Source organism: Pangasianodon hypophthalmus, chromosome 26 (genome assembly GCF_027358585.1).
Source record: "Pangasianodon hypophthalmus isolate fPanHyp1 chromosome 26, fPanHyp1.pri, whole genome shotgun sequence".
Classification (NCBI taxonomy): Eukaryota; Metazoa; Chordata; class Actinopteri; order Siluriformes; family Pangasiidae; genus Pangasianodon; species Pangasianodon hypophthalmus.
In genome coordinates this window covers 11,935,052-11,961,374 of record NC_069735.1, presented here as the reverse complement: position 1 = coordinate 11,961,374, position 26,323 = coordinate 11,935,052, and the positions used below count along the sequence as shown (strand labels likewise).

The following is a 26,323-nucleotide window of genomic DNA, read 5'->3' as shown; positions in this document are numbered from 1 at the left end:
TAATTAATATATTTGTAATTTATATATGACTTTAATCATTTTAGTTATTAAATAATTAATTTATATAGAAGCAACACAAGTAAATAGCTGTTGCTATTTCTGTTTTTGTGCAGTTTTTGTATAGTTAATTTATTATTGTTTAGAATAGGCAACAACAACAACAACAACAACAATAAAAAAAAATAAACAGGGTTGCGTTTAACAGATGGCTAACAGTAACTGTTTGGGTTTTTTGTGTATAATTTTTTTGAATAATACATATATTTTTGTGTAATCTATATATGATTTTAATTATTTATTAATTAATTATATATAGAAATTATATAACTTACTTTTACGCAACTCAAGTAAATAACCGTTGCTGTTTCAGTTTTTGTACATTTTTTATATAGTTACTTTATTATTGTTTATAATTATAATATATATAATTATAAACAATAATTATATACATTATATATATTTATATATAATGTATGTAATTATATTAATTAATGTAAAAAATAAATAAAAAGTAATCGGGGAGGGGTAACAGCGCGAACAGGAAGTGACGCACGGACGTCCGTCAAGCAGTGCAGCTTCACTTCCGGGGAAAACAAGGATGTAACGGCGAGTGCAGCTGTTTATCAGCGTGAATGATTTGACGTTGTGTGTGTGTGTGTATGTGTGTGTGTGTTTTTAATTCTGTGTGAGCTCAGGATCAGCTGGACGCTTTTATAATGTCCGAGTCTCCGGATACTCGCAGTCTGGTGTCGGCGTCCTCACAGCTCAATTTAATGGAAATAGATGCTGTAAGTGTCTTTTCCTTCCTCTCTCTCAGCTGATCCTGCAGTTGTTGTTGTTTTGTATTTACAATAAATTCATGTTTACAGTCCCGCTCTGCAGTGTCGTCTTTACCTGTGGAAGTCTGAGGATCTTTAGCTAGAGCTGTGCAGTAGATTCCTTCAGTCAGAGGCAGGATTAGCATCACTGTTCTCAGAAATGTGAAATAATACTACAGTGATCTGATTACAATATTACATTTGATATGACATTGCAATGAAGCAGTATAGGAAAAGACAACACAGTTAATAGGTGACATGAGTGTGCATATGGACTCTGAACATGCAGCAGTCACCAAAACCTTTTTTTTAAAGTTTCATTTCCTTTCTGAATTCATTTCTGATAGTCTAACAATGTGTGCAGCTTTATTCAGTATTTAAACATTACAGCAGTGCATAAACGAGCAGTAATGAAGTACTGTAATGCTGAGAGATCTTCTTTTATTCTCGAGTTGTTCAGGAGGAAAGAAAACTCTTTCTGCATCTTGTCATTCTTTGCAAATGTAAATCCTCGAAGTATGAAGTCTGTTACCTGTGGGTTAAAGCTGCACTCCTAGGTTTAACGTAGAAATGGCACGATGTCACGTTTTCTGAGCATCAGCCCATATGGAGACCCATTCAGATATTCTAAAGAACTTCTAAGCTTTAAAATGCTTCAGTGCTTTTAACCGAAGTACTTAAAAATACAGGAAAAAATACACGGCTAAAAGCATGACTCAAGACCGCAGCTTTTTTTATTCAGTTAAACTCTTTCACACCAACATCACGTACATTGCAAAAATAATACATGTAATAAAGTATAAATATAATAAACATCAATCCTAATACAAAATACAATCAAGTCTTTGTATATACAGAATTTTTCAATTACATAAAAACCCTTAAAAAACATATTCAAGTCTTTTCCATTTGTTTACTGACATTTATTGTTCAGGATCAGATCAAATTCATTGTTTTTTTTCCCTTTGATATCTGATACCTCTTTTTTTCCTGGTATTGGCCTGACATTGATCCTGCGTATCATCTCTAGTTTAATTCTGAAGTTTGTAACGCCTCATTACATGTCATAAGAAACCTGAGGAAAGGCTGTGATTTGCAATGTCTGTGCAGTAGATCTTCACTTTCTTCATTTCAAGCAGGAGTTTATTTATTTCTGGCCCTGAAATTAGTTTCGAGAATCTTATTTCTGCTTCTTTTCATTAGTCCGGAGTCCCCACGAAATGGCTTCTTAGCTGTGATTTGATTCCATTGATGTCCTTCCTTCTGAAACCTTCCTTATCATTTTCCTGAAAGTCATGAACTATAAAATTAAAATGAGAATATCAACCGTATTTTTTTTTCTTTTCAGATATAGTATCATATTGGTGTCTGTAACACTAAGGGACAGGTACAGAAACCTCTGAAACACCAGTTTTGATCTCGGAGGTATTTTAATGATCAGGAGTAGTTTTGAGTTTAGTTGTGTGGAAGTTAAAGGCTCGTCCAGCTTCCCCTGTATTACCCCAGTTAGTCGACTGAGGATGAAATGTGTCTTTTATCACACTTTGCAGATTGACGACAAAGAGTTCGACATCCCTCAAGTTGACACGCCACCGACTTTAGAGAGTATTCTGAACGAGGTGAGTGATTTCACGGTTCTGTACGGGTGCAGTGATGCTGAACTCGCTGTGAAATAGTTACAGCATTAATGTTAAACCAGTGTACATGATGAAATGATGAAAGTGAGAAGACAAATAAAATACTCAGCTTTAGATTCCTTTAAATTTTGTGCAGATCTTCTCAGTTACACAGTATAAACTGTCATAGAAGCATCATATCTATATATCTGTAACACTTACTAATTATTAATAATGAAAGTAAATTAAACCATGTCTTTTCTAGGGAGATACATGTTATCATTAGCATTTTGAGAGAGAAAACTGTTATCTGCCACTCTCTCATGCTCACTCATTTTCTCATTATCATTCAGTACTCAATAATTAGTGCATTTTATAAATTAAGAACTAATGAAATTACGAAGTCGTTTAATAGCAAATCTTGACCTACAGTATGCAGAACTTTAATCAGTCTGTTCTGACTGATCTGAGAAAGAACAGTCTAGTCTAAACAGCCTGATTTATCTCACATAAGGGCTTATTAGTGAGCTTCTTAATGAGTTGATGAATTAATTTAAGTAGACTAAAGCACAGAAAACAATAAACCATGCAGCCATGTGGCTCTCAGGTCCATGAGTGAAGAACGTTAGTGTGAATAACCTGTTTCTCATGACAATGTTATTGACTTTGTGTTTATTGCTTATGTGTGTGTGTGTGTGTGTGTGTGTAGCCTGAGGATGAGGATGAACCCTTCGTCCTGGAGGACACATGCCTTTTGAACACAGAGAACATGGATGCGCATTCCTGTGAGACGTCCTCCCTTGCCAGTTCAGACAGTGGAGACCGTGCACACCTAAAGAGGTGAAACACACACACACACACACACACACACACACACACACACACACACACAAAACATTATTTGATGTGGAATATGTCCTAATGACATGAATAAGTAATGGTGACTTTACAGTAGGGAGTGAGAGATCTGTGTGTGTGTGTGTGTGTGTGTGTGTGTGTGTGTGTGTTTGCAGGAGGAGGAAGGCAGTAGAGACTAATGCGACCGTCCACGGCTCAGTTCTGAGACACAGTGTGCTGAAAGGCATCTCGGCTCAGATCGTCTCCGCTGCTGTGAGTCTCTGTTAATTTCTTTTCATGATTTTCGTTTCTTACAGTCCGCTGTAGCTTGTGTACTGAGCTTATTATAGTCTGCTATAGTAGAAATAGAGAAGTGTTGTTTTCAGTCATGAGGTTTCAGATTTTAAGCTGGTTTAAAATGTCGGCTGTAGGTGAAGTCACGTGGAGTGACAGACACAGAGGCCATGCCTCCTTCACCATCTAGATCCATGTCATGCCCATTTTCAAACATCATTTGCCTGACACACACACGCTGTTCGGAATCACTACATTTGAATCATAAATATGAAGAATGGCGCTGATTCAAATTGATCTGTTTTACACCTGTATTCAAAACAGGATCTGAGAGACCGTGATCTCTTTTTTTCTAAACTTTCCTGTTTTTATGTTTTATTTTGTTTTTTTCCAGGACAAAGTTGATGCAGGCTTGCCAACAGCGATCGTAAGCATTCCTGTTTCAGGCCATATTCCAATCTTTTTATATGATTCAGCAATTCCTCTTCTTGAGTGTGTGTGTGTGTGCGTGTGTGTGTGTGAATCTGCTGCTTGTGTTTTCAGACTGTGTCCAGTGTTATCGCTGTGGGAACGTCGCATGGCCTCGCTCTGGTGTTTGGTAAGCATAAGTATAATATCTTTAACTGGCCGTGGCTTTATACTGATTTATTAATTATAGTATTGTTCTCAAACCCAAAATGTCATCACAAAGCAGTTTTCATTTTATCTATGCTCAAAATAGGCCATGAATTTATTGTATTGTTCTCCTGACCTGTCATCTCACCATCAAAAACTTGGGTAGATGTTTTATTTAGAAAATTTAATCGAAAGAACAGACTCGTAGGCGCAACTTCAACATCAAAATACGACATCTAAAGACATTGTCAATCATATGGACCAGTGAGATATTGAGTGGTCCATGTTCCACTCATTTTGTTGGGAAAAAAAACACACAGAAACAATCCTAGGAAGCCAGTTATCTCATGTGAACTCTAGCAAATCACTAAAGTTAAACATATGCATTTACAGTGCCTTGCATAAGTATTCACCCCCTTGCACATTTCCCACATTTTATAGTGTTACAGCTTGAATATTTATGCGCGGCATGGAGCTCATGAGAGAAATAATTAATAATTAATTTGCTCATGAGAAAAATAATTTCAAGATTTTGCGACAGACAGAAAAATAAAGTGTGGCCTCTTGAGATTGCAGTATAGTTTTGAGTTTTAGTGCAGGTTTTGGCTTCAAATCGTCTGAAATTTATATTTTCACCAAAATTTGGATATGAAATGGGCGACACGGTGGGGTAGTGGGTATTGTTACTGCTTCACAGTTCCTGGTCCCCATGGATTTCCTGTAGGTTTTCCAGTTTCTTCTCACCTCCCAAAAACATTCCAGTAGTTGGATTGGTTATGCTATGTTAAATTACCCCTAGGATGAGTGTGTGAAAGAATGTGTGTGCATGGGAGGAAAATTCAAAGCTTAAAATAAGATTTAAATGAATTCCCACACACTAAAGGACGTAATTTTTCTGGTTTACTCATCATGTTCCTTAACGTTATTTTTGTTTACATTATAAGCTAATATATAACAAACTGTACAGTATATAATAAACTGTTGTGGACTGTCTTTCTGATTTGCCGTGTCCTGGGTGGAATGATCAGGAAAAGGTAAAGTAAAACCGCTGTGGTGGTGTATGGAAGCAGCAGCCAGTCTGTCCTGTCCATAAGCTTAATGACGACTGTGGATTAGCAGCATGCTACATCATGGCTGTGTGTTTTTAAAACAGTTTGGCCACAGGAGGTTCCTTTGCTAATGGCATGATCGCTGGTTGTCTGTTGGCTGTTGGCCGAACTTCTTGTTCGTTACCCGAACACAACACTTTGTTGCAAGCATGTTTCTCTTTGGAGATTTCAACAGCTTCTTTTCTGTCACCCTTCTTCTCCTGCAAGCTTGGATAACATGCTGAGACTTGTCATATACATTTACATGCCATATATTGTTTAAAAAACTCTGAAACTTTGCACAGAGCTCTGCATTATGAGTATTATGGGATATTGCAGATCAGAACCAGGCGCTGAGGCTGTGCTTGGGTACCACGGCGACAGGGGCGGAGTACGGCGCGGTGTCAGCTCTCAGTATTAACCACGACTGCACGCGTCTGCTTTGTGGCTTTGCTAAAGGACAGGTACAACAAAACATACACATGCACAAGCACACACACACACACACCTGTCACCAGTGTTTCCTCTTATAGTCAAATCAAGTTAATATTTTAAATGCAAGCCTCTCTTTGAGGTTACATTAACTACAGTTAAATGGTGTCTGTTGCTATTTTTCTGTTTCCTGTTCCATGTCTTAACATCCACTGTCTTTTTATTCAGATCACCATGTGGGATTTGGCTAATGGGAAGCTCCTGCGCACCATCACTGATGCCCACCCACCCGGCACGGCCATTTTGCACGTTAAGGTAGACGTTACTTGACCGGCTGGTGTACATGCATGTGGAACTTTTCTGCAATTGCTAAAAAATTACATGAAAGAAATTCTAACCTCCTTTTTCTCTTTCCCTGTCACTGTTTTCAGTTCACAGATCTGCCGACACTTGCTGTGTGTAACGACAGCGGCGGGTCTGTGTTTGAACTCTCATTCAGGTGAGAAAGCGCAACATCCAGCTCGAATTTTAACACAGCAAAACACATGCTTAAGACTTTAAATTAGCAATCAACCATCAGGTATTGACAGCAGAACTGGTGTCGTCAGCTGGAGGACCACGGCGTGGATGTGGACCCAACAAAGTATTTTACTGAATTGAGCTGTGTACTAAAAATACTGTAGAAAAAATACTGTAGCACAAGCTATCAACATCTGAAAAAATCTGGCTGTGGATCATCTACTCTAGTTTTCTAAACATGAATTAGCCTTTGTTGCATCTTATCCGATCAAATGCATTTTTGTAATTTATTTATCTGAAGGCAGTTCATCGGATCATAGCTACAGGGCTAGAGACATTAGCTCAGAAAACAGAGGGTTTTCACAGACTTTCATAGATTTTTCTTTTATTTATCCTCTCTGGTCTGATTAGCAAACTGACAGCCTGGTATTTAAAAAAGCCGACACTGAATACAAAATGTTTAAATATGAATGGAGAGAGAAGTGTGTTTATTCTCACCGTGTCACATTTAAAACAGATGTGTCTCATCTGTTTAGAGTTTATGGCGCTAGGTAAAAGCAGTAACATGAAACACCACTATGAAACAAAACAAAACCACTTTGAATGGTCTTATTTATAGCTATAAATTAATCATTAATGGCTAAACATTCAAAGGTAACTTGTGTCGCCATGCAGTCATGTTAGTTGGTAAGCAGGGAATTTGATGTGACTGAACCTTTACAAAGTTTATTACAAAGTTTATACTGTAGTCCTATTTAGGCTGCAGTACATTCTGAAGTAATCATGACCATACCCTATTCCTTCCTAAGTCTACACTCTTCAGTGAGATGTGTGTCAGTCCAGAAATAAACAAAGAACACATGGGTTAAGTAGCAAAATCTTTGCTATGCTACCAGTTCATTAAGCCTAAACCGATCATGTCTTATCCTGTAAAATAAGCTGTTCTAAAACACAAACACAAAAGCTGTGGCTTGTAGTCATGTGTAATTGTGCAAACATTAAGCTAAATTAGTATAAAATAAGTTCTTTGTTAAAATACTTTTCATGTATTGTGCCAGCTACATCAGAGACAGAATGCTGGCTAACACAGCTGAGGGGAATTTCCCACCGTCATTTTTACCTCAGGTATTGATAAAAACATGGTACCTGTCCACTGCATTGCTTAATGTGGAAGTGAATAAATGTTGTGCTCTTTTTATGGGACTTTCCTAACTAGTAACAATTGTATGAGGTGCCTAAGAAGTAGCTGCTTATGCTTAATTAGTATCAACGCCAGTTAGCTTACTTAGCTAATCAACAGATGTAGCTGATATCAACCAACTACTAAGTTGGCTATCTGGCTAGTTAGCTAGAGAGCATAGGAACTGTTTGAAGTAATCCTTTTCTGTTTTTATTTTGGCACAAGAAAAAAAACACCAGCTTGAACGCTAGTAGCAGTTAGCTCACACAGACCTTGCCACACAGATTAAAAAAGTGACGTACAGTCGCTTCAGAGGCTTGTTTAATGCCATCCTGGCCTGAGTACACGAACAAAAGCAGTTTTTCCTCAAAACCAAAGCTAGTAGTAGCTTTTTGTATAAAACCTCAAGTCAATTATTTTAGCTAGCTAGCTTGTTTTTAGCTAATGACACTGGGAGTGGCCATTTTTAATACTATTTAAAATGGCCACTCCAGTGTCATTAGCTAAAAACAAGCTAGCTAGCTAAAATAATTGATCTGAGGTTTTACACAAAATGTCTCAAACCAACCAACCCTGTGTGTGAAATGATGCACTACTCCATATTAGCTACACAATATGCAATCAAACCTGTGTTGTTTGGGTACTTTATGTGTCTGAAACTAACAACTGCACACTTTATATATAAGACAAGGTGCATTGGAGATATCTGATTAGAGCAAAATGAATGGTCACGTAATGAGATTATTGTTTTGGCTTCATATTTGTGCTATTCTTTCTAAAACACTTACAATGCCAAAATGATATAAATCAACTTAATTTAAAGCTAGATATGATTCCTAAGTCTGCTTCAATAGCATTGGGTCTCGGTCTCTCTCTCTCTCTCTCACACACACACACACACACACACACACACCACAGCCATTTAATCATTTCAGAAAGATGCAAGTTGCAGTGTGAGATAACACTTTTGACCAGCAGGAGGCAGTAGAGCCTTATTTTCCAGAGTCCTCCTCCTAAGAGTGTCTTTACCTTGTTAGGAAAGTCCACTTATCTTAGATTGCGCTGTACCATTTTACCATATAGTCGTACATACAGACATCTGCGCTACCCATATTGTATGTACTCTGATCAATTTTGAATCAATTGATACAATGAGGATCAAATCAGCTCAGAGATGTGATTAATACAGGGACTTTTTATTTTGCATATCTTGATTTCTTCATTTCTTGAAATTATATTCGCTGTACAATTAGTCTAGCAGTGAGTAACGATGGGCAATCTGCCTAAATTTCTGTTGTAGATGATGTGCCGCTGGTCCTGAATGTCCTGTATAACAGTGTGTGTGTGTTTTTGTGTTTGTGGAGCTGCTGAGTGATTGAACTGCCGCTAGTCATTTACTGATCACTGCTATCACACAGAGTAATGGGTTTGACTGCAGACTGCTGAAAGCCTTGATGATTTTATTTGTCCTCTCACTCTCATTTTGTCTCACTCCCTCTATTCTTTTGTTTTTTTACCTCTCTTTTTCTCAGCAGGAGGGTGATGGGGATGAGGACATGTGAGTCTCGGTGTTTGTTCAGTGGCAGTAAGGGGGAGGTGTGCTGCGTTGAGCCACTGCACGCAGCCCCTGAGCTTAAAGACCATCCCATCACTCACTACTGCCTGCTGGCCATGGCTTCACTCACCAAGGTCTCTCACACATACGCGCGCACACACACACACACACACACTCTTATTCTCCCTGCCATACTTCATGTAATTAATTCAAATATTACTTACTTGAAATATTGAATATTAATTTTCTTCTGTCAGAAGAAAATCAGCAGTAGAGCTACACTATGTGTTCATATCGCATAAACCACTGAAGATGGTCTCTTTCTTCAAGCCTCTGTATCAAATGTTCAAAAATTCTTTGCTTATACTAAAGGTCTGTCATTAACTAAGCATTCATGACAATGTTATATTCAAGAAATATATATCCTTAACTACAGTTGAATTAAATGAAAGCTACAAGAACTCCTGTGTCACAGTTCATACTGTTTGTTTTCCTGGAAACATAACCAACCTGTTGATGGTGCTGGTGCTAGAAAAGTAAGTGCAAGAGAGATTCTATAGGAACCATAGGAACGGTGCAAGAGAGATTCTATAGTGCTTTTGTTTTCACACAAGACATTTACATTTACATTTATGGCATTTGGCAGATGCTCTTATCCAGAGCGACATACAGAAGTGCTATCAATAAATACATCCTGATACTGGTTCACAAGGTCAGGGACTAAGAGTACAAGTCTAAAATCTCTGTTGAGGAGGTAATATGGTAAGAGAAACATGGAGACAACACAATTTTTTCTTCATGTGACTCATGATCAGTGTGAGTGGTGTAGGTTATATCTTGCTTTAATGAAATTGTTATAATTGTGTGCTGTTTTGGTCCTTAGTTTAGGCAGTGAATCTTGGCAATGCCAGATTAATGCTGTCATGATGAAATCTTTAAATGCAGATTTCTCCTTTGTCACTTTTGGTGCTTTAAAAAAAAATCTCTCTCTCTTTCATTTTATATATATACATATATGTATGTATGTATGAAACTTGTGGTTGAGGTACATGCAAAACTGTATGTAGTTTAAAAAAAAAAAAAAAAAAAGTGTTTCACCACAATGTGCCGCCACATAAACATTATGAGAAATCAAATAGGCGGTGGATCACGCATAAACAAGCACCTGCTTATATTTCATTTCTCATTCTGCTTACCTCATTAAACACTCAGATATGCTTACACACACCTTCTTCGATTTCCCCTTCACATTAACACCTGCATTTGGCTGAGAACACCGTTAATGAACAGTAGTCACAGTCTCTCTCTCTCTCTCTCTCTCTCAGATTCTAGTGATTGGACTGAAGCCGTCTCTAAAGGTCTGGATGACTTTTCCATACGGCAAGGTATTATGCAGAATCATCATCATTATTAGTGTGTGTGTGTGTGTGTGTGTGTTAGAGCTGGGTAAAATAACACACACATCTCTAGTGTGTATGTGTGTGATTTGATGTGAAAATTGCACTGAAAGACAGCACATTTATTTCACCTTTTTACCTCTTTGGCACTTTCTATCTCTTTCTTTCTCTCTATCTTTTCCTTTTTTTTTGCTCTTTCTGTCTTTTTGCTTTCTGTCAGACGAAGCCACCCGAGAGCACAATGCGTGCTGACACTTTTCTCATTCTCTCTGCATCATCGTCACTCGCGGCTGTAGAGCTCCATAGAGAGGCGTAATTATTTTCCTCAATAGGCTTTTTTTCTCTTTCGTTCTTTCCTGCCATTAGACTGCCAGCGACAGAGAGCATCGTGTGAAGCCGTGGTGCTTGATCTGAATGCTTATGTCTGCTGGTATTGGAATGATAAGTGGCGTCCAGTCAGACTGGAGTCCTTCGTTTCCTCAGAGCCTGACTTGCACTGATTGTTCCTGAAAAAAAGAGTTTTGTTTACTTTCCACGTCGCCTGTGCATTTGCATATGTCTCTCTGTTGTTTCGTGATTGGCTCATGGGTGTTAGAGTTATGTTTTTATCTCTTGTTTTCTTTCTCTGTACTTTTGTTTGACAGTCGGTTGTTGTTTTTTTTTGCTGTTATTGTGAGTGCAGACAGATCCTGCCAGTGTGCCACAGTTGGCGTGGCAGTTTGTAGCTGCACAGAAAGCAGTGAACCCCATCCTCGCCTTCTGTAGAGGAGACACTGTCCACTTCCTGCTGGTAAGAATAATGAGCATTACATTTTATACACTCAGGAAAAAATAACAGATTCTAAGATACACTGTGAATCTCTATTGAAACATTCTGTATCAGTGCACAAAATTCCAGTACCGGATTCATTTTTAATGGTGTTGTCACCCTTCAACTCGTCCTCAAGCTGGAATAATTCACAGTTATACCGAGCCTCAAATAGATTTCTGTTCATTCTATAGGTATGCTCACTACATAGGGTATAATATAATAACGTATAATATAATAGTGTTATAAAAACTGTGATGGCCAGTTGAACAGCTTCAGGGATTCAGCCAAAGACAAAGAGAAGCTCCAATATGTTCTGGTTGGAAATTGTTACTTAGTAGTTTGGAAATTGTTACAAACTACTTAGTGTTGAGGGCAAAAGTTTGCACCCCTGTGTTTTTTGAATGAAAAAAAAAAAAAAGAAAAAGCCACGTATTTTTACAATGTATTTGAAAAAGTAAAAAAAATAAAAAATAAAAAATCCCTGCTTGATCAAGAGCAAAATGGAACCCAAATGTAACGTCTTCAGAGATTCACATTCCGTCATAGTGATAGACATCGACAAACATTAATACATGCTGTCGCTGAAAATGTAGCATGTTCATAGAGGATTTGATTGACAAGTGTGCGTATGTGTGTGTGTGTTTGCAGGTGAAGAAGGACGAATCTGGAACTGTCCATGTCATCAAACAGCGACAGCTCCAACTCAACTGTGACCTTATTAGTCTGACAGTGAGTACATCTCTCCTGGCCTTCACCTCTGTGATCAAATTCACACATTAAACACATCTTTCACACACACACGAGTGAAACTGTTCCAACACTGTGCTGTGAATGATCCTGTTTAATTTATAAATCAGAAGCCTTCACCAGCCAACACAATAGGTGCCTCTGGTGATTTTTTTGCCTTTCCTTTATCACTTTTTAATGAAAATGGGTCTTATAGAGGTGGAAGATATATTGAAAATTATTAATCACAACATTATCACAATGTTGGATGGTAACAGTGTATATATTTTTTATACTTTTTATAGAGATTTAATGGAGATGCAACCAATACTTAAACAGCCATTTAAATTGTAACAAACCAGATGACAAATGAACAACAAAAAAACTGTTTTTCTGTATTTCTATGATGTCTGGTGCTGTCTCCCTCAGTGGCTGAATTCTCGCACGCTGGTGTTGATGGACAGCGGAGAGAAGCTGCACGTGGTGGATCGGCCCAGTCAGGAGGAGCTGGAAACTCTGGACCTGGCCGAGGTGCAGCTCGTCTACAACAGCAGTCATTTTAAATCGCTTGCTACAGGGGGCAACGTCAGCCAGGCCCTGGTGAGTAACGCTCATAGGGTGACAAGTTTCATCTGCTCTGTATTTAATTAGGGCTGTAATAAGGACATCTGAAATCATTATACCTGGAACATTAAGCTATAGCAGTGTAGTTATTAATAGGAACAGCACATTCTTTAAACTACTGATAGCCAGAATTAAAGACAATATGTGATATGACATAATGGTGTGTGACACAGAGGTCATGCCTTTTTCACTGGGACTGACAAATGCACCACTTCCTACAACTTAAGTTATCTAGAATTTCTGACCTACGATCAGCCATGTCCTTTTCTGTATCATTGAAGATGCACTATATGATGCACATCTTGATACATGATACTGACAAACACAGAGGCCACGCCTCCTACACCGTGACTAACAGATGCAGAGGCCACGCCTCATTCACGGAGACTGACAGACACAAAGGCCACACCTTCTTCATTGGGACTGACAGATACATAGGCCACACCTCCTTAATTGTGACTGACACATACATAGGCCACGCCTCCTACACTGGGACTAACAGACACAGAGGCCACGCCTTCTTCATTGGGACTGACAGATACATAGGACATGCCTCCTTCATTGTGACTGACAGATACATAGGCCACGCCTCCCACACTGGGACTGACGGACACAGAGGCCACACCTTCTTCATTGTGACTGACAGATACATAGGCCACGCCTCCCACACTGGGACTGACAGGTACACAGGCTACAGCTTCTTTGCTTCACTTAGTTATATTTACACTGGTAATACAGATATATTTGTGATATGGATTACCTTGGTTTTGGCATTAATTAAATGTTATGCATGCTTGTGAAATGAGGCTTTAGCTTGTTATTTCAGATGGACAAAAGCGATACACAAATACAGTCAGCTGGATAGTTGGGAATCAGATTTCGGATGGATTCTGTGGTAAATGAATGGCATGATCATCATCAAATATAAGCAAAATATGCTCTCTTCATTCTGCAGGCTTTGGTGGGAGAGAAGGCGTGTTACCAGTCTGTGTGCAGCTACGGAGGCCAGATCGTCTACCTGGGAACAAAAGTATGGCTGTAAAAAAAAAAAAAAAATACAAAACAAGAGACAGTTTAACTTATAATCACTTTTAACCTTTATTTGTGAAGGTGCTTTAAGACTGACACTCATTAAGTGCCCTTTTTCTTTCTTAACATTTTGTTCATGATGTTGTTTTGTATGAGAAGGCTTTGTACAGATTGTGTGTGTAGTAGTAGGCAGAAAATCGAAGCTAAATGAAGGGGGGAAAGCTGTGATTTCTGGCTGACTCCTTCATCACGTCTCGCTGAGCTTTTGGCACACGCCACTGCAATTATGCTAATTGGACAGCACGCATAATGTGAATCGCGTGAATATTCATCAAGGTCTGCTCCCCTTGCCGCCCTCCGTGAACTGCCAGTTACCTGAGAGGGAGTGAAACAGGGAGGGAGAGAAAGACTGGTTCTTGTAAAAGTGTCAGTGGGTCACTGTAATCAGAATGTACAGTGTAGAAAAAGGAGACAAGCACTCGTATTGTGGCTTAATTGCTCAACCTAATTGCTTTCTCACAGTTTGCAATATTATCACAATATTGTATTTAAGCTACTCCGTTGATACTGACTGAGGAATAACATTTGGGTAATGCTACCGCTCATGTTTTTCAATCTTTGGTGACGGTCGAACAGAGCGCTTGCAATGCGTCTTCCAATTTGTCAGACAGATAATGCTCCCTACATGCAGTCAGGTCCATAAATATTGGGACATTGACACAATTCTAACATTCTATCCATTTCCACCACAATGGATTTCAAATGAAACGAACAAGATGTGCTTTAACTGCAGACTGTCAGCTTTAATTTGAGGGTATTTACATCCAAATCAGGTGAACGGTGTAGGAATTACAACAGTTTGCATATGTGCCTCCCACTTGTTAAGGGACCAAAAGTGATGGGACAATTGGCTTCTCAGCTGTTCCATGGCCAGGTGTGTGTTATTCCCTCATTATCCCAATTACAATAAGCAGATAAAAGGTCCAGAGTTCATTTCAAGTGAGCTATTTGCATTTGGAATCTGTTGCTGTCAACTCTGAAGATGAGATCCAAAGAGCTGTCACTATCAGTGAAGCAAGCCATCATTAGGCTGAAAAAACAAAACAAACCCATCAGAGAGATAGCAAAAACATTAGGCGTGGCCAAAACAACTGTTTGGAACATTCTTAAAAAGAAGGAACGCGCCGGTGAGCTCAGCAACACCAAAAGACCCGGAAGACCACGGAAAACAACTGTGGTGGATGACCGAAGAATTCTTTCCCTGGTTAAGAAAACACCCTTCACAACAGTTGGCCAGATCAAGAACACTCTCCAGGAGGTAGGTGTATGTGTGTCAAAGTCAACAATCAAGAGAAGACTTCACCAGAGAGAAAACAGAGGGTTCACCACAAGATGTAAACCATTGGTGAGCCTCAAAAACAGGAAGGACAGATTAGAGTTTGCCAAACGACATCTAAAAAAGCCTTCACAGTTCTGGAACTACATCCTATGGACAGATGAGACCAAGATCAACATGTACCAGAGTGATGGGAAGAGAAGAGTATGGAGAAGGAACGGAACTGCTCATGATCCTAAGCATACCACCTCATCAGTGAAGCATGGTGGTGGTAGTGTCATGGCGTGGGCATGTATGGGTGCCAATGGAACTGGTTCTCTTGTATTTATTGATGATGTGACTGCTGACAAAAGCAGCAGGATGAATTCTGAAGTGTTTCGGGCAATATTATCTGCTCATATTCAGCCAAATGCTTCAGAACTCATTCGACGGCGCTTCACAGTGCAGATGGACAATGACCCAAAGCATACTGCAAAAGCAACCAAAGAGTTTTTGAAGGGAAAGAAGTGGACTGTTATGCAATGGCCAAGTCAATCACCTGACCTGAATCCGATTGAGCATGCATTTCACTTGCTGAAGACAAAACTGAAGGGAAAATGCCCCAAGAACAAGCAGGAACTGAAGACAGTTGCAGTAGAGGCGTGGCAGGGCACCACCAGGGATGAAACCCAGCGTCTGGTGATGTCTATGCGTTCCAGACTTTGGGCTGTAATTGACTGCAAAGGATCTGCAACCAAGTATTAAAAAGTGAAAGTTTGATTTATGATTATTATTCTGACCCATTACTTTTGGTCCCTTAACAAGTGGGAGGCACATATGCAAACTGTTGTAATTCCTACACCGTTCACCTGAATTGGATGTAAATACCCTCAAATTAAAGCTGACAGTCTGCAGTTAAAGCACATCTTGTTCGTTTCATTTGAAATCCATTGTGGTGGTGTATAGAGCCAAAAATGTTAGAATTGTGTCGATGTCCCAATATTTATGGACCTGACTGTAGGCACCCTCGTCGTAAACGACACAGGAACACATGGGTGGTCATGATATTGTATTGTGCGTGCCGAATACCACAATATATATTTTATAACTGTTTATCAGGACATACCTAATTGACACAGGCTTTCTGTTGCCACTTCTTTAATGCTTCTCAGCTTGTCTTGTAATTATACACACTAAGTGTGAAGTAGGTTCTTAATAGCCACCTGTACCTGTCCCATTTTTATTTTCATTTAATGTTGTGTTTCATTTAAAACCCCATTTCAACATACAGCCTATATAGTTCACTCCGTGTCAGCAGTTGTCTTTGGAATTTATTAGAATGTGCCTCATTAAGGTTGGCTTTTTTAAGTCCTATTAAGATCTAGGCATGAAAAGTTCAAACAGACGTGAACACTTAGGGAGTCTGCAGTCATTAAGAGTCAGTGGAAATGAGGAAAGTAGCCATTACAAGCCACGTTTTATAAAGCTGTGTTTCCCACGAATGTAGGTGCTGCTTGGGGGGTTTGCACAGGTATACTGAAAGATGCTTAGTACACCATTTTCCTTTCCTATTAATGCTAGCGTTTATTATGCAAAAAGTCATGAACAGGTTGTATAATTAATCACTAAATGTAATGGAATATAAAAAATGAATCATAGCGTGAGTCTCAAACAGTCAATATAATAAAGTAAAAACAACTTTATATTGCCAGTTCTTTTATTATTTGTTGTTCTTTATCATCGCTTACCTCCTATTTTTCTTTCCAGCAAATTAGACATTGATCTGTATTGAGCTAGCACTACAAAGCTCGAGAAGCTTGTTCACACCCCAAAGAAACGGCACAAAGCATGAAAAAGTCATTCAGAAAGATCAGAAATATTTGATTGTTTCATTAGTAAATATTTGACCATGTTATTGTTACCTGTAATAGTAAACTAAAATGTAAAAACTGAAATTAAATTAATTAAATGTCTTGCTGGTTTCATTACATTTGCTCTCAGCTATAGCTACTGTACTTTCCAACTGAAACACAATCTTATTATGTCTTATAATGTTTGTTTTGTCTCATGCAGTCTGTCCATGTTATGACCCTCAGAAACTGGAGAGAGGTAGGTGGTGTATGTTTAGGGGGGGTTTGTCTTTACAGTTCTGTAGTTCTGTAGTAATTCACCTGTTTCTTTGCAGCGCGTCGATCACTTATTGAAGCAGGAGAAGTTTACGGAGGCGCTCTCTTTAGCCTGGTCTTTCCATGAAGGCACCGCTAAAGCAGTATTGGGTGAGTTAACATTCAGTTTTCAATCATGGACGGCTATCACTCAAATCTTGGAATGCTGAGATGTGTGTATCGTGAGTGCCGGGATAGTCATGCACTCCTAGACCAGGGGTTCTCAAAGTTTTTACTGTTAAAAAGAAAATTCATGGATTTTTTTTTTACAAAAAATTAGGCACATAGTTTAAATGTGACAGTAGTATTTTGCTCATTTATTGAAGCCAAAGAATTTCTACCTTTCCACCTATATAATGCATTTTTATTAAAATTGTCATTAGTTTTTTGTTTACATTATTTTTAGGTTTAATAGCTTCTATAATAGTGGGCTGTGGTTTCCACTACTGTAAAAAAATTATAAAATGCAGACCCCCTGACTACGCTTCATGGACCCCACTGAGAACCATGGTTCTAGACTTTTTATTTTTGGTGCCTCGTTTGGGTATTACAATGATTGAGTCTCTCACGCTGTGATATTTCTTTTTTTGATGGATATCCCAGGTCTGTTCGGCGACCCTGTCAAGCGGAAGGGAGTGGTGGCTGACAAGGTAACACCCGCCATAGCGTATAAGCGCTGCAGGTTCTGAAAGCGCTAATTAGGCATGAAACATTTGAGCGACTGAATGACAGGCTGCCAAGTGACTCAGCCTACTAAGTTTTAAAAGCATCCAAGACTTGTTTTTGCTTGTTAACGCCCTTCAAGGATGTTCGCTATTGTGTGAATGGAGAGAGCTGGAGCAGATGGGAACTGGCTGTCACTAACATCGGCAGAAAACTCACTCAAACCCATGCACAGATAAAAGAAGTCAGAATATTTTTTATTAACCTACCCCTGAAAGTGTCATTAAAATACCATTAATGTACCATAATGTCTAAACTATAAAAAAATGTACAGGAACATCACAACATCACTACACATGTACCTTAATTGAAAGGGCAAGCGTGTATGAATATGCATAATTATGCACGAATGCCCAATTTGGACACAACCCACGTCCCCCTGCCATGTCACACAGCTAGCCAATGAGCTAACGCGTGGTAAGCAAGCTCATGTTGACACAAATGCGATTTCAGTTTCTGAGGCTTGATTTGCATGATCATTTTCTCAGTGATTTTGTTTAACATTAGATTAACCTGTTAAATATTACCTTACCATAAGTAAGTTGGCTAGCTAGCACATGTTCTGTGGCTTGAGGATACATTCCACGTACATTTGTTAACCTTTAACAATTTACATATTGAACGTGACTGGATGAAACTGTTGAGCTTATGTTGTAATATTACAAACTGAGATTATAAATAGCCAAGCCTCGGAGGAAAAAAACAAAAAAGATATGAGAAATGACAGGAAAAATGTAAAACAACAGGATTTACGCAGATCCTTAGCATGTGAAATTACATAGTAAGAATTTAAGGTGAATTCCAGTACTCTTCTTAGTTTTTTTTTTTTTTTTTTTTTTTTTTTTTAAACACCAGAAGCAAAGAAGTATACCTGTCACACTATGATCGCTCTGCAATGCTTTTCAATATACCCCAAATTCTGTCCGTTCAGTCCACACTGCACAACAGTGCACTTCATTTTGACCGAGAAATCTAACACACAGATGTGCAACATTGACAATGGACTGTGACAGAACATTTCTGGACAAACATTTTTCTTTGAAACAGAAGGCTGTGCAATCTAGACTTCTTTGTAGATTAATTTAAAATGAAAGTATCAAAAGTGTGATTGTGTGATCTCAGTGAACATCTAAAGAATTTACACTTCACTTTAATTTACACTTCACTAGGACAAGGTTTTAAAGAAGATTGAGAAGTGATGTTTTATATCTGGTGTGTCATCACTGCATATTTGGTCTTAACGTACATTTGAAGTGAGATTAAGAAGTCTTAAATGAAGAATTAGATTCAATATGACTATATCAGCACACACCAGGTTAAATGTGTGTTAGGAAATTTGACTAACACCAATCTATACAGTCAGAATCCTGTCATCTACAATAATGAGCTTTTTGTGAGCTTAGGGTTGTGCACGCAAGTTCGTTGCATCAGTCAGTGTGAAACAGAAGGAAACGTGCGTCTCTCATCTTGTCGCAGATGGTGGAGATCTTGTTCCAGTATGTAGAGCGCATGCTAAAGAAGTGTCCTGAGCAGGGCAAGATCCAGCTGCTGGAGCAACACTTCCAGGTAGATGAGGCTATAGAAGCCCTTGTATCACCTTATTATACCTCATCATTTTTTTATAGCTATTTATGTTTATCTACTACCTACTTATTTATCTACTGCTGTGTACGTGAGCTTATGGGAAAATTCCTGTTTTTGGGTCCCAAGATGTACACAATTTTCCCTTGACCCCAAAAGTTAGTCAGCTGAAACATGTTTGGTGTTTGAAGTTTGCGTCTTTAGTCTTGCTTTGTACCACCGATGTTAATGTTTTATAGGTACCAGTTTAATATCAAATAAAATCATGTGCACAAGAAGGTGATTTAAGATGTTTTCAATCCTCCAGCTGATTGTGAAAGTATGTGGTAATTTATTTTAAATAGCCATCTCTGCCTTATGTGCATGCAGTCTGTTATCCATTACTGTTATGTGCATGCAGTCTGTTATCCATATCATTCCTCATCAAGTTCAATAGCCACGGTAAAAAGATTTAGTTAATTGGATATGTTAAGAGTAATAACATTGGATTATTCAATGTTTCAATGTTGTTGTTATTTTTTCATCATTGTCCTTGATCTCAGTATTAATTAGTAATGAATTTTATTTTTTCTTTGAAAGATTACTAGAAAGATGTTTTATTCTTTGCCTATTGCTGTGTTGCGAGGATTTTGAATCTATTGTACAAATGATACATTTCCACAACATATTCACTCAAAAAATAATGAAAAATATATATTCAGTGCAACCCTATGCCACTGTTTTAACCTAGGTTTATATTTAATTTTTTAAGTTATGGCTGTGTCTAAGATGCCACATGGCCACAAAATGTTCGTCATTGTTCAGTATCTCAAGTAGACTTGTTTCTGTGTTTTCTGACACACTATATCTTTAAACGTTGATGAAATGATGTGAAAACAGATTTATCTCGAAGCCAAATCACTTTCTTCCTGAGCACACGGTTTGTTAACAAAGTATGAGACTCAGATAGGGGGTGTGGCCTAAAGTTTGAAGGCAGAATTAGATTAAATTACCAATTTAATTTGTATATATATCTTTTAATATGGAAGGACAAAATGGTATTACATCCAATGTGAAGCTAAAGATACAAACTCCATATCATGTTTAAATAGAGTATATCATGTTTTGGCTGTCTGGGAAATTTCATTTTGCTTTAAAGCTTAAGGTTTATCATTTAGTGTCAGTCATGAACCAGAAACAGCAGTGCTCAGGCAATGTCAGCTCTTCCCTCACCCTACACACTCTTTCTCTCTCTGTCTCTTTAGGACATGATTCCTGTCGTGGTGGATTACTGTCTGCTTCTGCAGAGGACGTAAGTCATGCATCAAGCACTGAAAACACCCTACAGCTCTCCCACACACACACACACACACCACTCAAGTGCAAGTCATAGAAGATTTATATAGGTCAGATTTATGCAGCACAAAAGCAGCATTACTTTCATCTCCAATTTTAAGTCGTTACAAATCAGAATAATATGTTGTTTAATATGTTTTTATGCCCAGGAAACTACTAAAACATAGCCCAAGATCGTCTCTACACATTTACCCTCATTAAAAAACAGCAAGACCTATGAATATGAATGAATATGTAAATAAGACACACCCTATTTCCCATATCTGAGTTGCTATTTGCATCATCACATGCTCTGCTGATTTATTTCACAGCAGCCAAAACTGTCATAATATAACGTTACCATACCAACCACATTTTTGTTCACTGATAACATTTGAGAAGTTATCTTGCTAGCTTGCTAACCTATCGGCTAATTCTGTGCATTAAAGCTTCACTGCCATGCAATAATTTGCATATCGACCATAATAGGTCCAAGCTTAATTTGTGACGTCACAACCTGAGCTTATACGTGATCTTTCCTGAATCCTTTGTTTGTTTGTTTTTTACCCAAAGTAGCTGCTGTTTTAAAATGAAAAATGTTAATTTAGAGCTATTTTAACAAATTTGAGCACCAGTCTATATAAACATACCAAGAGGAGTAAAAAAATCCTCCATTTAAAAATCATGTTTTTGAGTTTTTGCAGGATTACTTTGAGCAGCTCTTTCCTTCTGTCGTGTGCATTTCATCTGTCTGTTCCCCATCTGTGTTTGTGTGTATTTGTAGTAATACTTGTATAACACATAAAATTATATAAAAATAATAAAATTAGACAGTGAGCAGCAGGTTATAGAAAGGCTGTACGAGGTGGTGCAGAGGTGGTGCAGAGCTGGTGCAGTTCTGAGCCTTAATAAGCAGCAGAGAACTTTAGCACTTGTCAGTTAGATGTGTGTGAATTGTTAGCAAGAATGTGTGTATGCACATGCACATGTCTACGTCTGTAACTCAGCACCCCATGGGGTCTGTTCAAGTGAACAAGAACAAAGAAGAACCGATTTCCTTTAACTACCACACGCCCCCAGTGAGTCCTCGGTGCACTCTCTGACACCTCATTGCTTTAATTGCTCCTCTTGAACTCGAGCTCTGAGAGCAGTGGGACATTCAGCTCTTGACACACTGCTTCTGTTAACCTCCAGTCTTCAGCTGTTCTCAGATCAGCCTTTTTTATTTAGCCCGTGAGGATATGTGAAGAGCTCTCCAAATGCGAGGGTACTTTAGTCTGTGGGTACTCAGCGTGTTTTGGGGGTCAAGACGATCAACCCTGTTTTTAAAGGTCATTTCTAGGTTATACAAGGCCATTGAAAGACACTATTTATTAAGAATAAATGTGATTTTCGTATGTTTAAGGCACATTTTGGAAAAAAAAACCTCATCCTGTAGTTGCCACAACGCTTTGCTTCCAATTTTGTTAGTCAAACTTTTAGTTAGTTAAATAGTTAGTTTTAGTTAGTTGAGCTGCTAAACTTTTTTGCATTGCTGTCCCACCTACTTTGTTAACAGATGCTCTGAATCCTGAAGCTGTAGCCAGCTCAAATCCAAAATGAATGATTTCTAGCCGATTTGAGCATCACCACTCATGTGAATGAAAGGTTAAACAGTTCACTATTTCTAAAAATATACTAAAAATCTGTTTACTTGCCAGGACAGTTGATCTTGACTGTTGCCACGCTCTACTCCAGCTTTAAGATAAAAGCTGTCTCAAGAGTTATATTAGAACTGTAACCTATAATTTTATTTATTTTTATTTCAGTATAAAGGTCAGTTCGCTCAGCTGTTTTTTTTGAAGTGTTTTCTGTCCAAAGATATTAGCGTTTACCTTTACCTGAACCCACAAAGGTTTCAGCCCTTATAGTTCTGGCTCACAAAAAGATATGAGGCACTTCAGCTAGATATTAAACATGTGTGAGTACTGAATCTTCATATCACAGAAACTGGCCAGTGGTTTACAGGATTATGCTAAAACCTAATTTCTCAGTTGGAGTGCCATGTTTTTCAAAAAAAAAAAAAAAAAAACATTCAAAACTTATTTATTAGAATAATTGCATTTCATCCTTAAGGAGGGCTGATGCTATTCTTACGGAAGCCTTCATTCTTACGCGGCCTTCATTATGTTTGTTTTTGTCTGAAAGTGGTCTCTTATGTAATATGCTGCTTTCTTTATGTTTTTGTAACATTTAATTTTGGGCTGGAAAACTAATGTTTGGAAATCTAAAATGTTTTTGTACTGAATCAATAATGTAGAAGTCTACATTAAATAAAAATCTATAACAAGGATCGTACTAAAAAAAATAGGGCGCCTAAGACTTTTGCACAGTACTGTGTATGTTTGTATGTATATATATATATATATATATATATATATATATAGTGTAATGCACATTACACATTGTACTATACATTATATGTATAAACACTCATTGTCATTTAAGTAATCAAAGCTGGGAGAAACAATGTTGTTTGGACCTGTAATATGTACACTGACAATAAGCTAGTTAATAACCAGCACTAACAGCTTAACTATCTAGCAAACAGACATTAAGTCTTTCATATGGACAATGCAAAGGGAGAGTAACAGTAGAAATGAGGCAAAAGTTAGTGAAATCCTGAAACTAGATTCTAATTTCACTTCAACTGCACTTAGCATCTGAACATGAACATCTACACAAACTGAACATCCATGGCTTCTGCTATATTGAGAAACATCAACATTAGCTAGCTAATATCTAGCTATTTCATCTTTATGGACACTGTAAAGGCACAGTGACAGTGGAAATTACACAAAATATTGAGAATATTAACATTTTCCTCATTGTGTATAATATAAAAAAAGGCTCTGTATGACTAGAATTACACTTTAATTAAACATAAACATAATGAAACATATAAACATTCTCTCACAACTTGTGAATTTGAAGCAGTAAATGCTAATTAGAGTTAGCCATTCATGTGTAATGTTCACAGAATATAAGTAGCTAATGATTTTGCTAGCTAAAGTAGCTGTTTATGGACATGTAGCTGTATATGGCTGTTTAACATGTAGGTGTTTATGGCTGTTTAATGTCTTTATGGACATTATAATGTCACAGCGACAGTGGAAACGAGACAAATCTGTCTGGAATAGAAACATTTCCCTCAGATGTGTTGGTAAATATCTAAGAAAAGGCATAGGATGATTCAAATTGCACTGTATTACACTTAGCATGGTAATGTTGTATAATCATAGGCTCTAATCTGTCAGAAAGTTTTGACATCTGAAGCTATGACTATCGCAGGAGTGATGCAGTGTGTGCAAATCTTCATATAGTGTTGTGATGGTATTTGGAGTACATTAATCTGACAGGAGAAAACTCTTTCTCTCTCTCGCTCACACACACACACACACACACACACACACACACACACACACACACAGTATCCGGAGGCGAAGCTCATACAGACACACACATTAATGTCCTGAACATCAGCTTGAGTTTAGGAAGAGCAGAAATTCTCCCTCACATTTCATCATCATCGCCCTCCCCCATCCCTCTCCATCTGTCCCTGTTTCATCTGCATTTTGGTGATAGCTAGTAACACTTGAGCACACACACTCAGTTTCCCTTATATACTGATCTGCTGTGAAAACGTGGTCTTGGCTGCTAGGGCTTGTCTTGGTTTCACAGCCAGATCCCAGTATGTGCTAAATTTTCTCTCTAGGGAGAATCATGTTTGTCATGTAAACACATTGTGTGTAATTAGATGCCCTTGTTCCTCATGTTCTCTCATGTCTTATCTGTAGTGGTGAAAGGTAGAGCGCAGTAATGAGAATACTGATCAGGGATATTTCTTCTACACAGTCATAGTTATTAGAATAGGGAGACAGTCAGTGTGTAGGGCTATGACTAGGGATGTGTGTATACATTTTTAAACATATAGTATCTCTTACCAGATTCTAGTGAAACTAGAGATCTGGATATATGACTAGAGAATATCTTGCAGGTGATTTGATGTGCTGTGGCAAGTTTAATGAAGAATGAATTATGTGTCAATTATAAAACTGACAGTGAGGCAAATATGATATGAACACAACATAAGAGTGTAGACATGAGTGTGTCTCTGTGTATAGGGTAAATGTAAAAATAATGTACAGCCTTTTTGAATGCTGTTGTCACTGGATGTGCGAACACACAGTAAATAACATGAAATGCAACTTCATGCAGTAAAGTAGTAGTAGTTATAGTAATCCTTACTTCTGGTTGGAGTTCTCATCACTTGAAAATCACTCGCTGCTGCTGAGGATGGCCCCACATGGACAGACTAAAGATCAGTGAGATTACTGAGGGTGGTACCACTTAAAAACCATGAAGATGGCTCTGGACTGCGATTGATAGGACCAGTCTTGCTACGATGGCTTAGGACTGCAATTGCCCCAAACAGTTTTGCACTCAAGTCAGTGAACAGTTGATAACTTCAACAAAATAGTCTTAATGTGGAAAACTATAATGAATTTCCTGTTTACACAATTGCACTTTTTGACCATGTAGTTGTCATAACCGAGTCCATGGAGACAGAGGGGAGATGCAGAACTTCTTTAATAAAAACAAGAGACAACAGGGAAACAAACTAGCTCAGAGAAAAAGGAGCCAAGAACTAGGACATAAGGGGCTAGGCTAATGTTAAGCTAGGGTTAGGAATGACTTAAACTAGTGAACAAAACAATACACAGTGCAAACAGGAACTAATCTAACCATGAACACAAACTTACATGAACTTAATGCAAACTTAATACAGGCTTACCCAGCACGCCAACAAACAAAGGGAGCAAATACGGGACTAAAATAGGGTAGTTTATCAGAAAATAACAAACAGGTGTGCATGATCATGACAGGAAATAGGACTGACAACCGAAGAAGTTGTTCTACACAGGGAATAAGGGTGCCCTCTAGTGATCGAAGGTGGAACTGCCCCTGGGGGCCGTGGCGGTAGTACACAGTTATAGAAGGGAATTATTTATAATTGCATCATTCATTGTCACTCAGATGAGGGTGGGTTCCCTTTTGAGTCTGGTTCCTCTCAAGGTTTCTTCCTCATGAGTTGTGACAATGGCCATTGTTAAAAGTGTTACACAGATAAAATTGAGTTGAATTGATTAGTAATATTTTAAAGAAATACAAGAAACTTTGTCATTACTTTGAGATACTAAGGCACAATTTTGATAAACATTCTCATTATTAAGACTTAGTAAATGGGTGTATTTGGTCTTCAAATGGTGGAAATGTATTACCCTCGGTCGTATTAATTTACCTGTATATTATCCTACTTTTGTGTAGAAACAAATTGTGTATTCATCAAGTCAAACAAGATGTGTATGGGGGTGCACCACTGACCATTGCTTGCTTGCAAAGCTTGATTATCAATTATTAAAAATAAAACTGTGCACACAAACATATAGATAACAATGTTTTCATCCTATAGACAGAAATATGGTATGTGTTGAAAGTCTGAAGTGGCATTTGTTTACACAAGATGTAATTAATAAATTACAGAATGTGTTTTATTATAATCATGATACTGGAAAATTATTGACTGACTCATGAAGACCTGGAGTTTCAACTTTAGTCAAAGTACTTAGGTTCATTTAAAAGTG

The 26,323-nt window shown here is 38.0% G+C and overlaps 1 protein-coding gene across 2 annotated transcripts in view; it reads left to right on the top strand.

Moving 5' to 3' along the window:
• The first annotated feature begins 567 nt into the window (after positions 1-567).
• Positions 568-26,323, top strand: part of vps8 (VPS8 subunit of CORVET complex) — a 97,051-nt gene continuing 71,295 nt past the window's right edge. Inside the window, exons 1-20 of one of the 2 annotated variants that reach the window (XM_053229764.1) lie at positions 568-788; positions 2,369-2,437; positions 3,144-3,274; positions 3,448-3,544; positions 3,960-3,992; positions 4,109-4,163; positions 5,608-5,732; positions 5,929-6,015; positions 6,132-6,199; positions 8,935-9,088; positions 10,280-10,339; positions 11,034-11,141; positions 11,811-11,891; positions 12,318-12,488; positions 13,468-13,542; positions 16,930-16,965; positions 17,042-17,132; positions 17,625-17,671; positions 19,221-19,310; positions 20,570-20,616. In XM_053229764.1, coding sequence (XP_053085739.1) covers positions 717-788; positions 2,369-2,437; positions 3,144-3,274; positions 3,448-3,544; positions 3,960-3,992; positions 4,109-4,163; positions 5,608-5,732; positions 5,929-6,015; positions 6,132-6,199; positions 8,935-9,088; positions 10,280-10,339; positions 11,034-11,141; positions 11,811-11,891; positions 12,318-12,488; positions 13,468-13,542; positions 16,930-16,965; positions 17,042-17,132; positions 17,625-17,671; positions 19,221-19,310; positions 20,570-20,616 — 1,697 coding nt within the window. In that variant the 5' untranslated portion in view covers positions 568-716. Of the gene's footprint in view, positions 789-2,368; positions 2,438-3,143; positions 3,275-3,447; positions 3,545-3,959; positions 3,993-4,108; positions 4,164-5,607; positions 5,733-5,928; positions 6,016-6,131; positions 6,200-8,931; positions 9,089-10,279; positions 10,340-11,033; positions 11,142-11,810; positions 11,892-12,317; positions 12,489-13,467; positions 13,543-16,929; positions 16,966-17,041; positions 17,133-17,624; positions 17,672-19,220; positions 19,311-20,569; positions 20,617-26,323 lie in introns of both variants that reach the window. The other variant, XM_053229763.1, reaches the window with a different exon arrangement.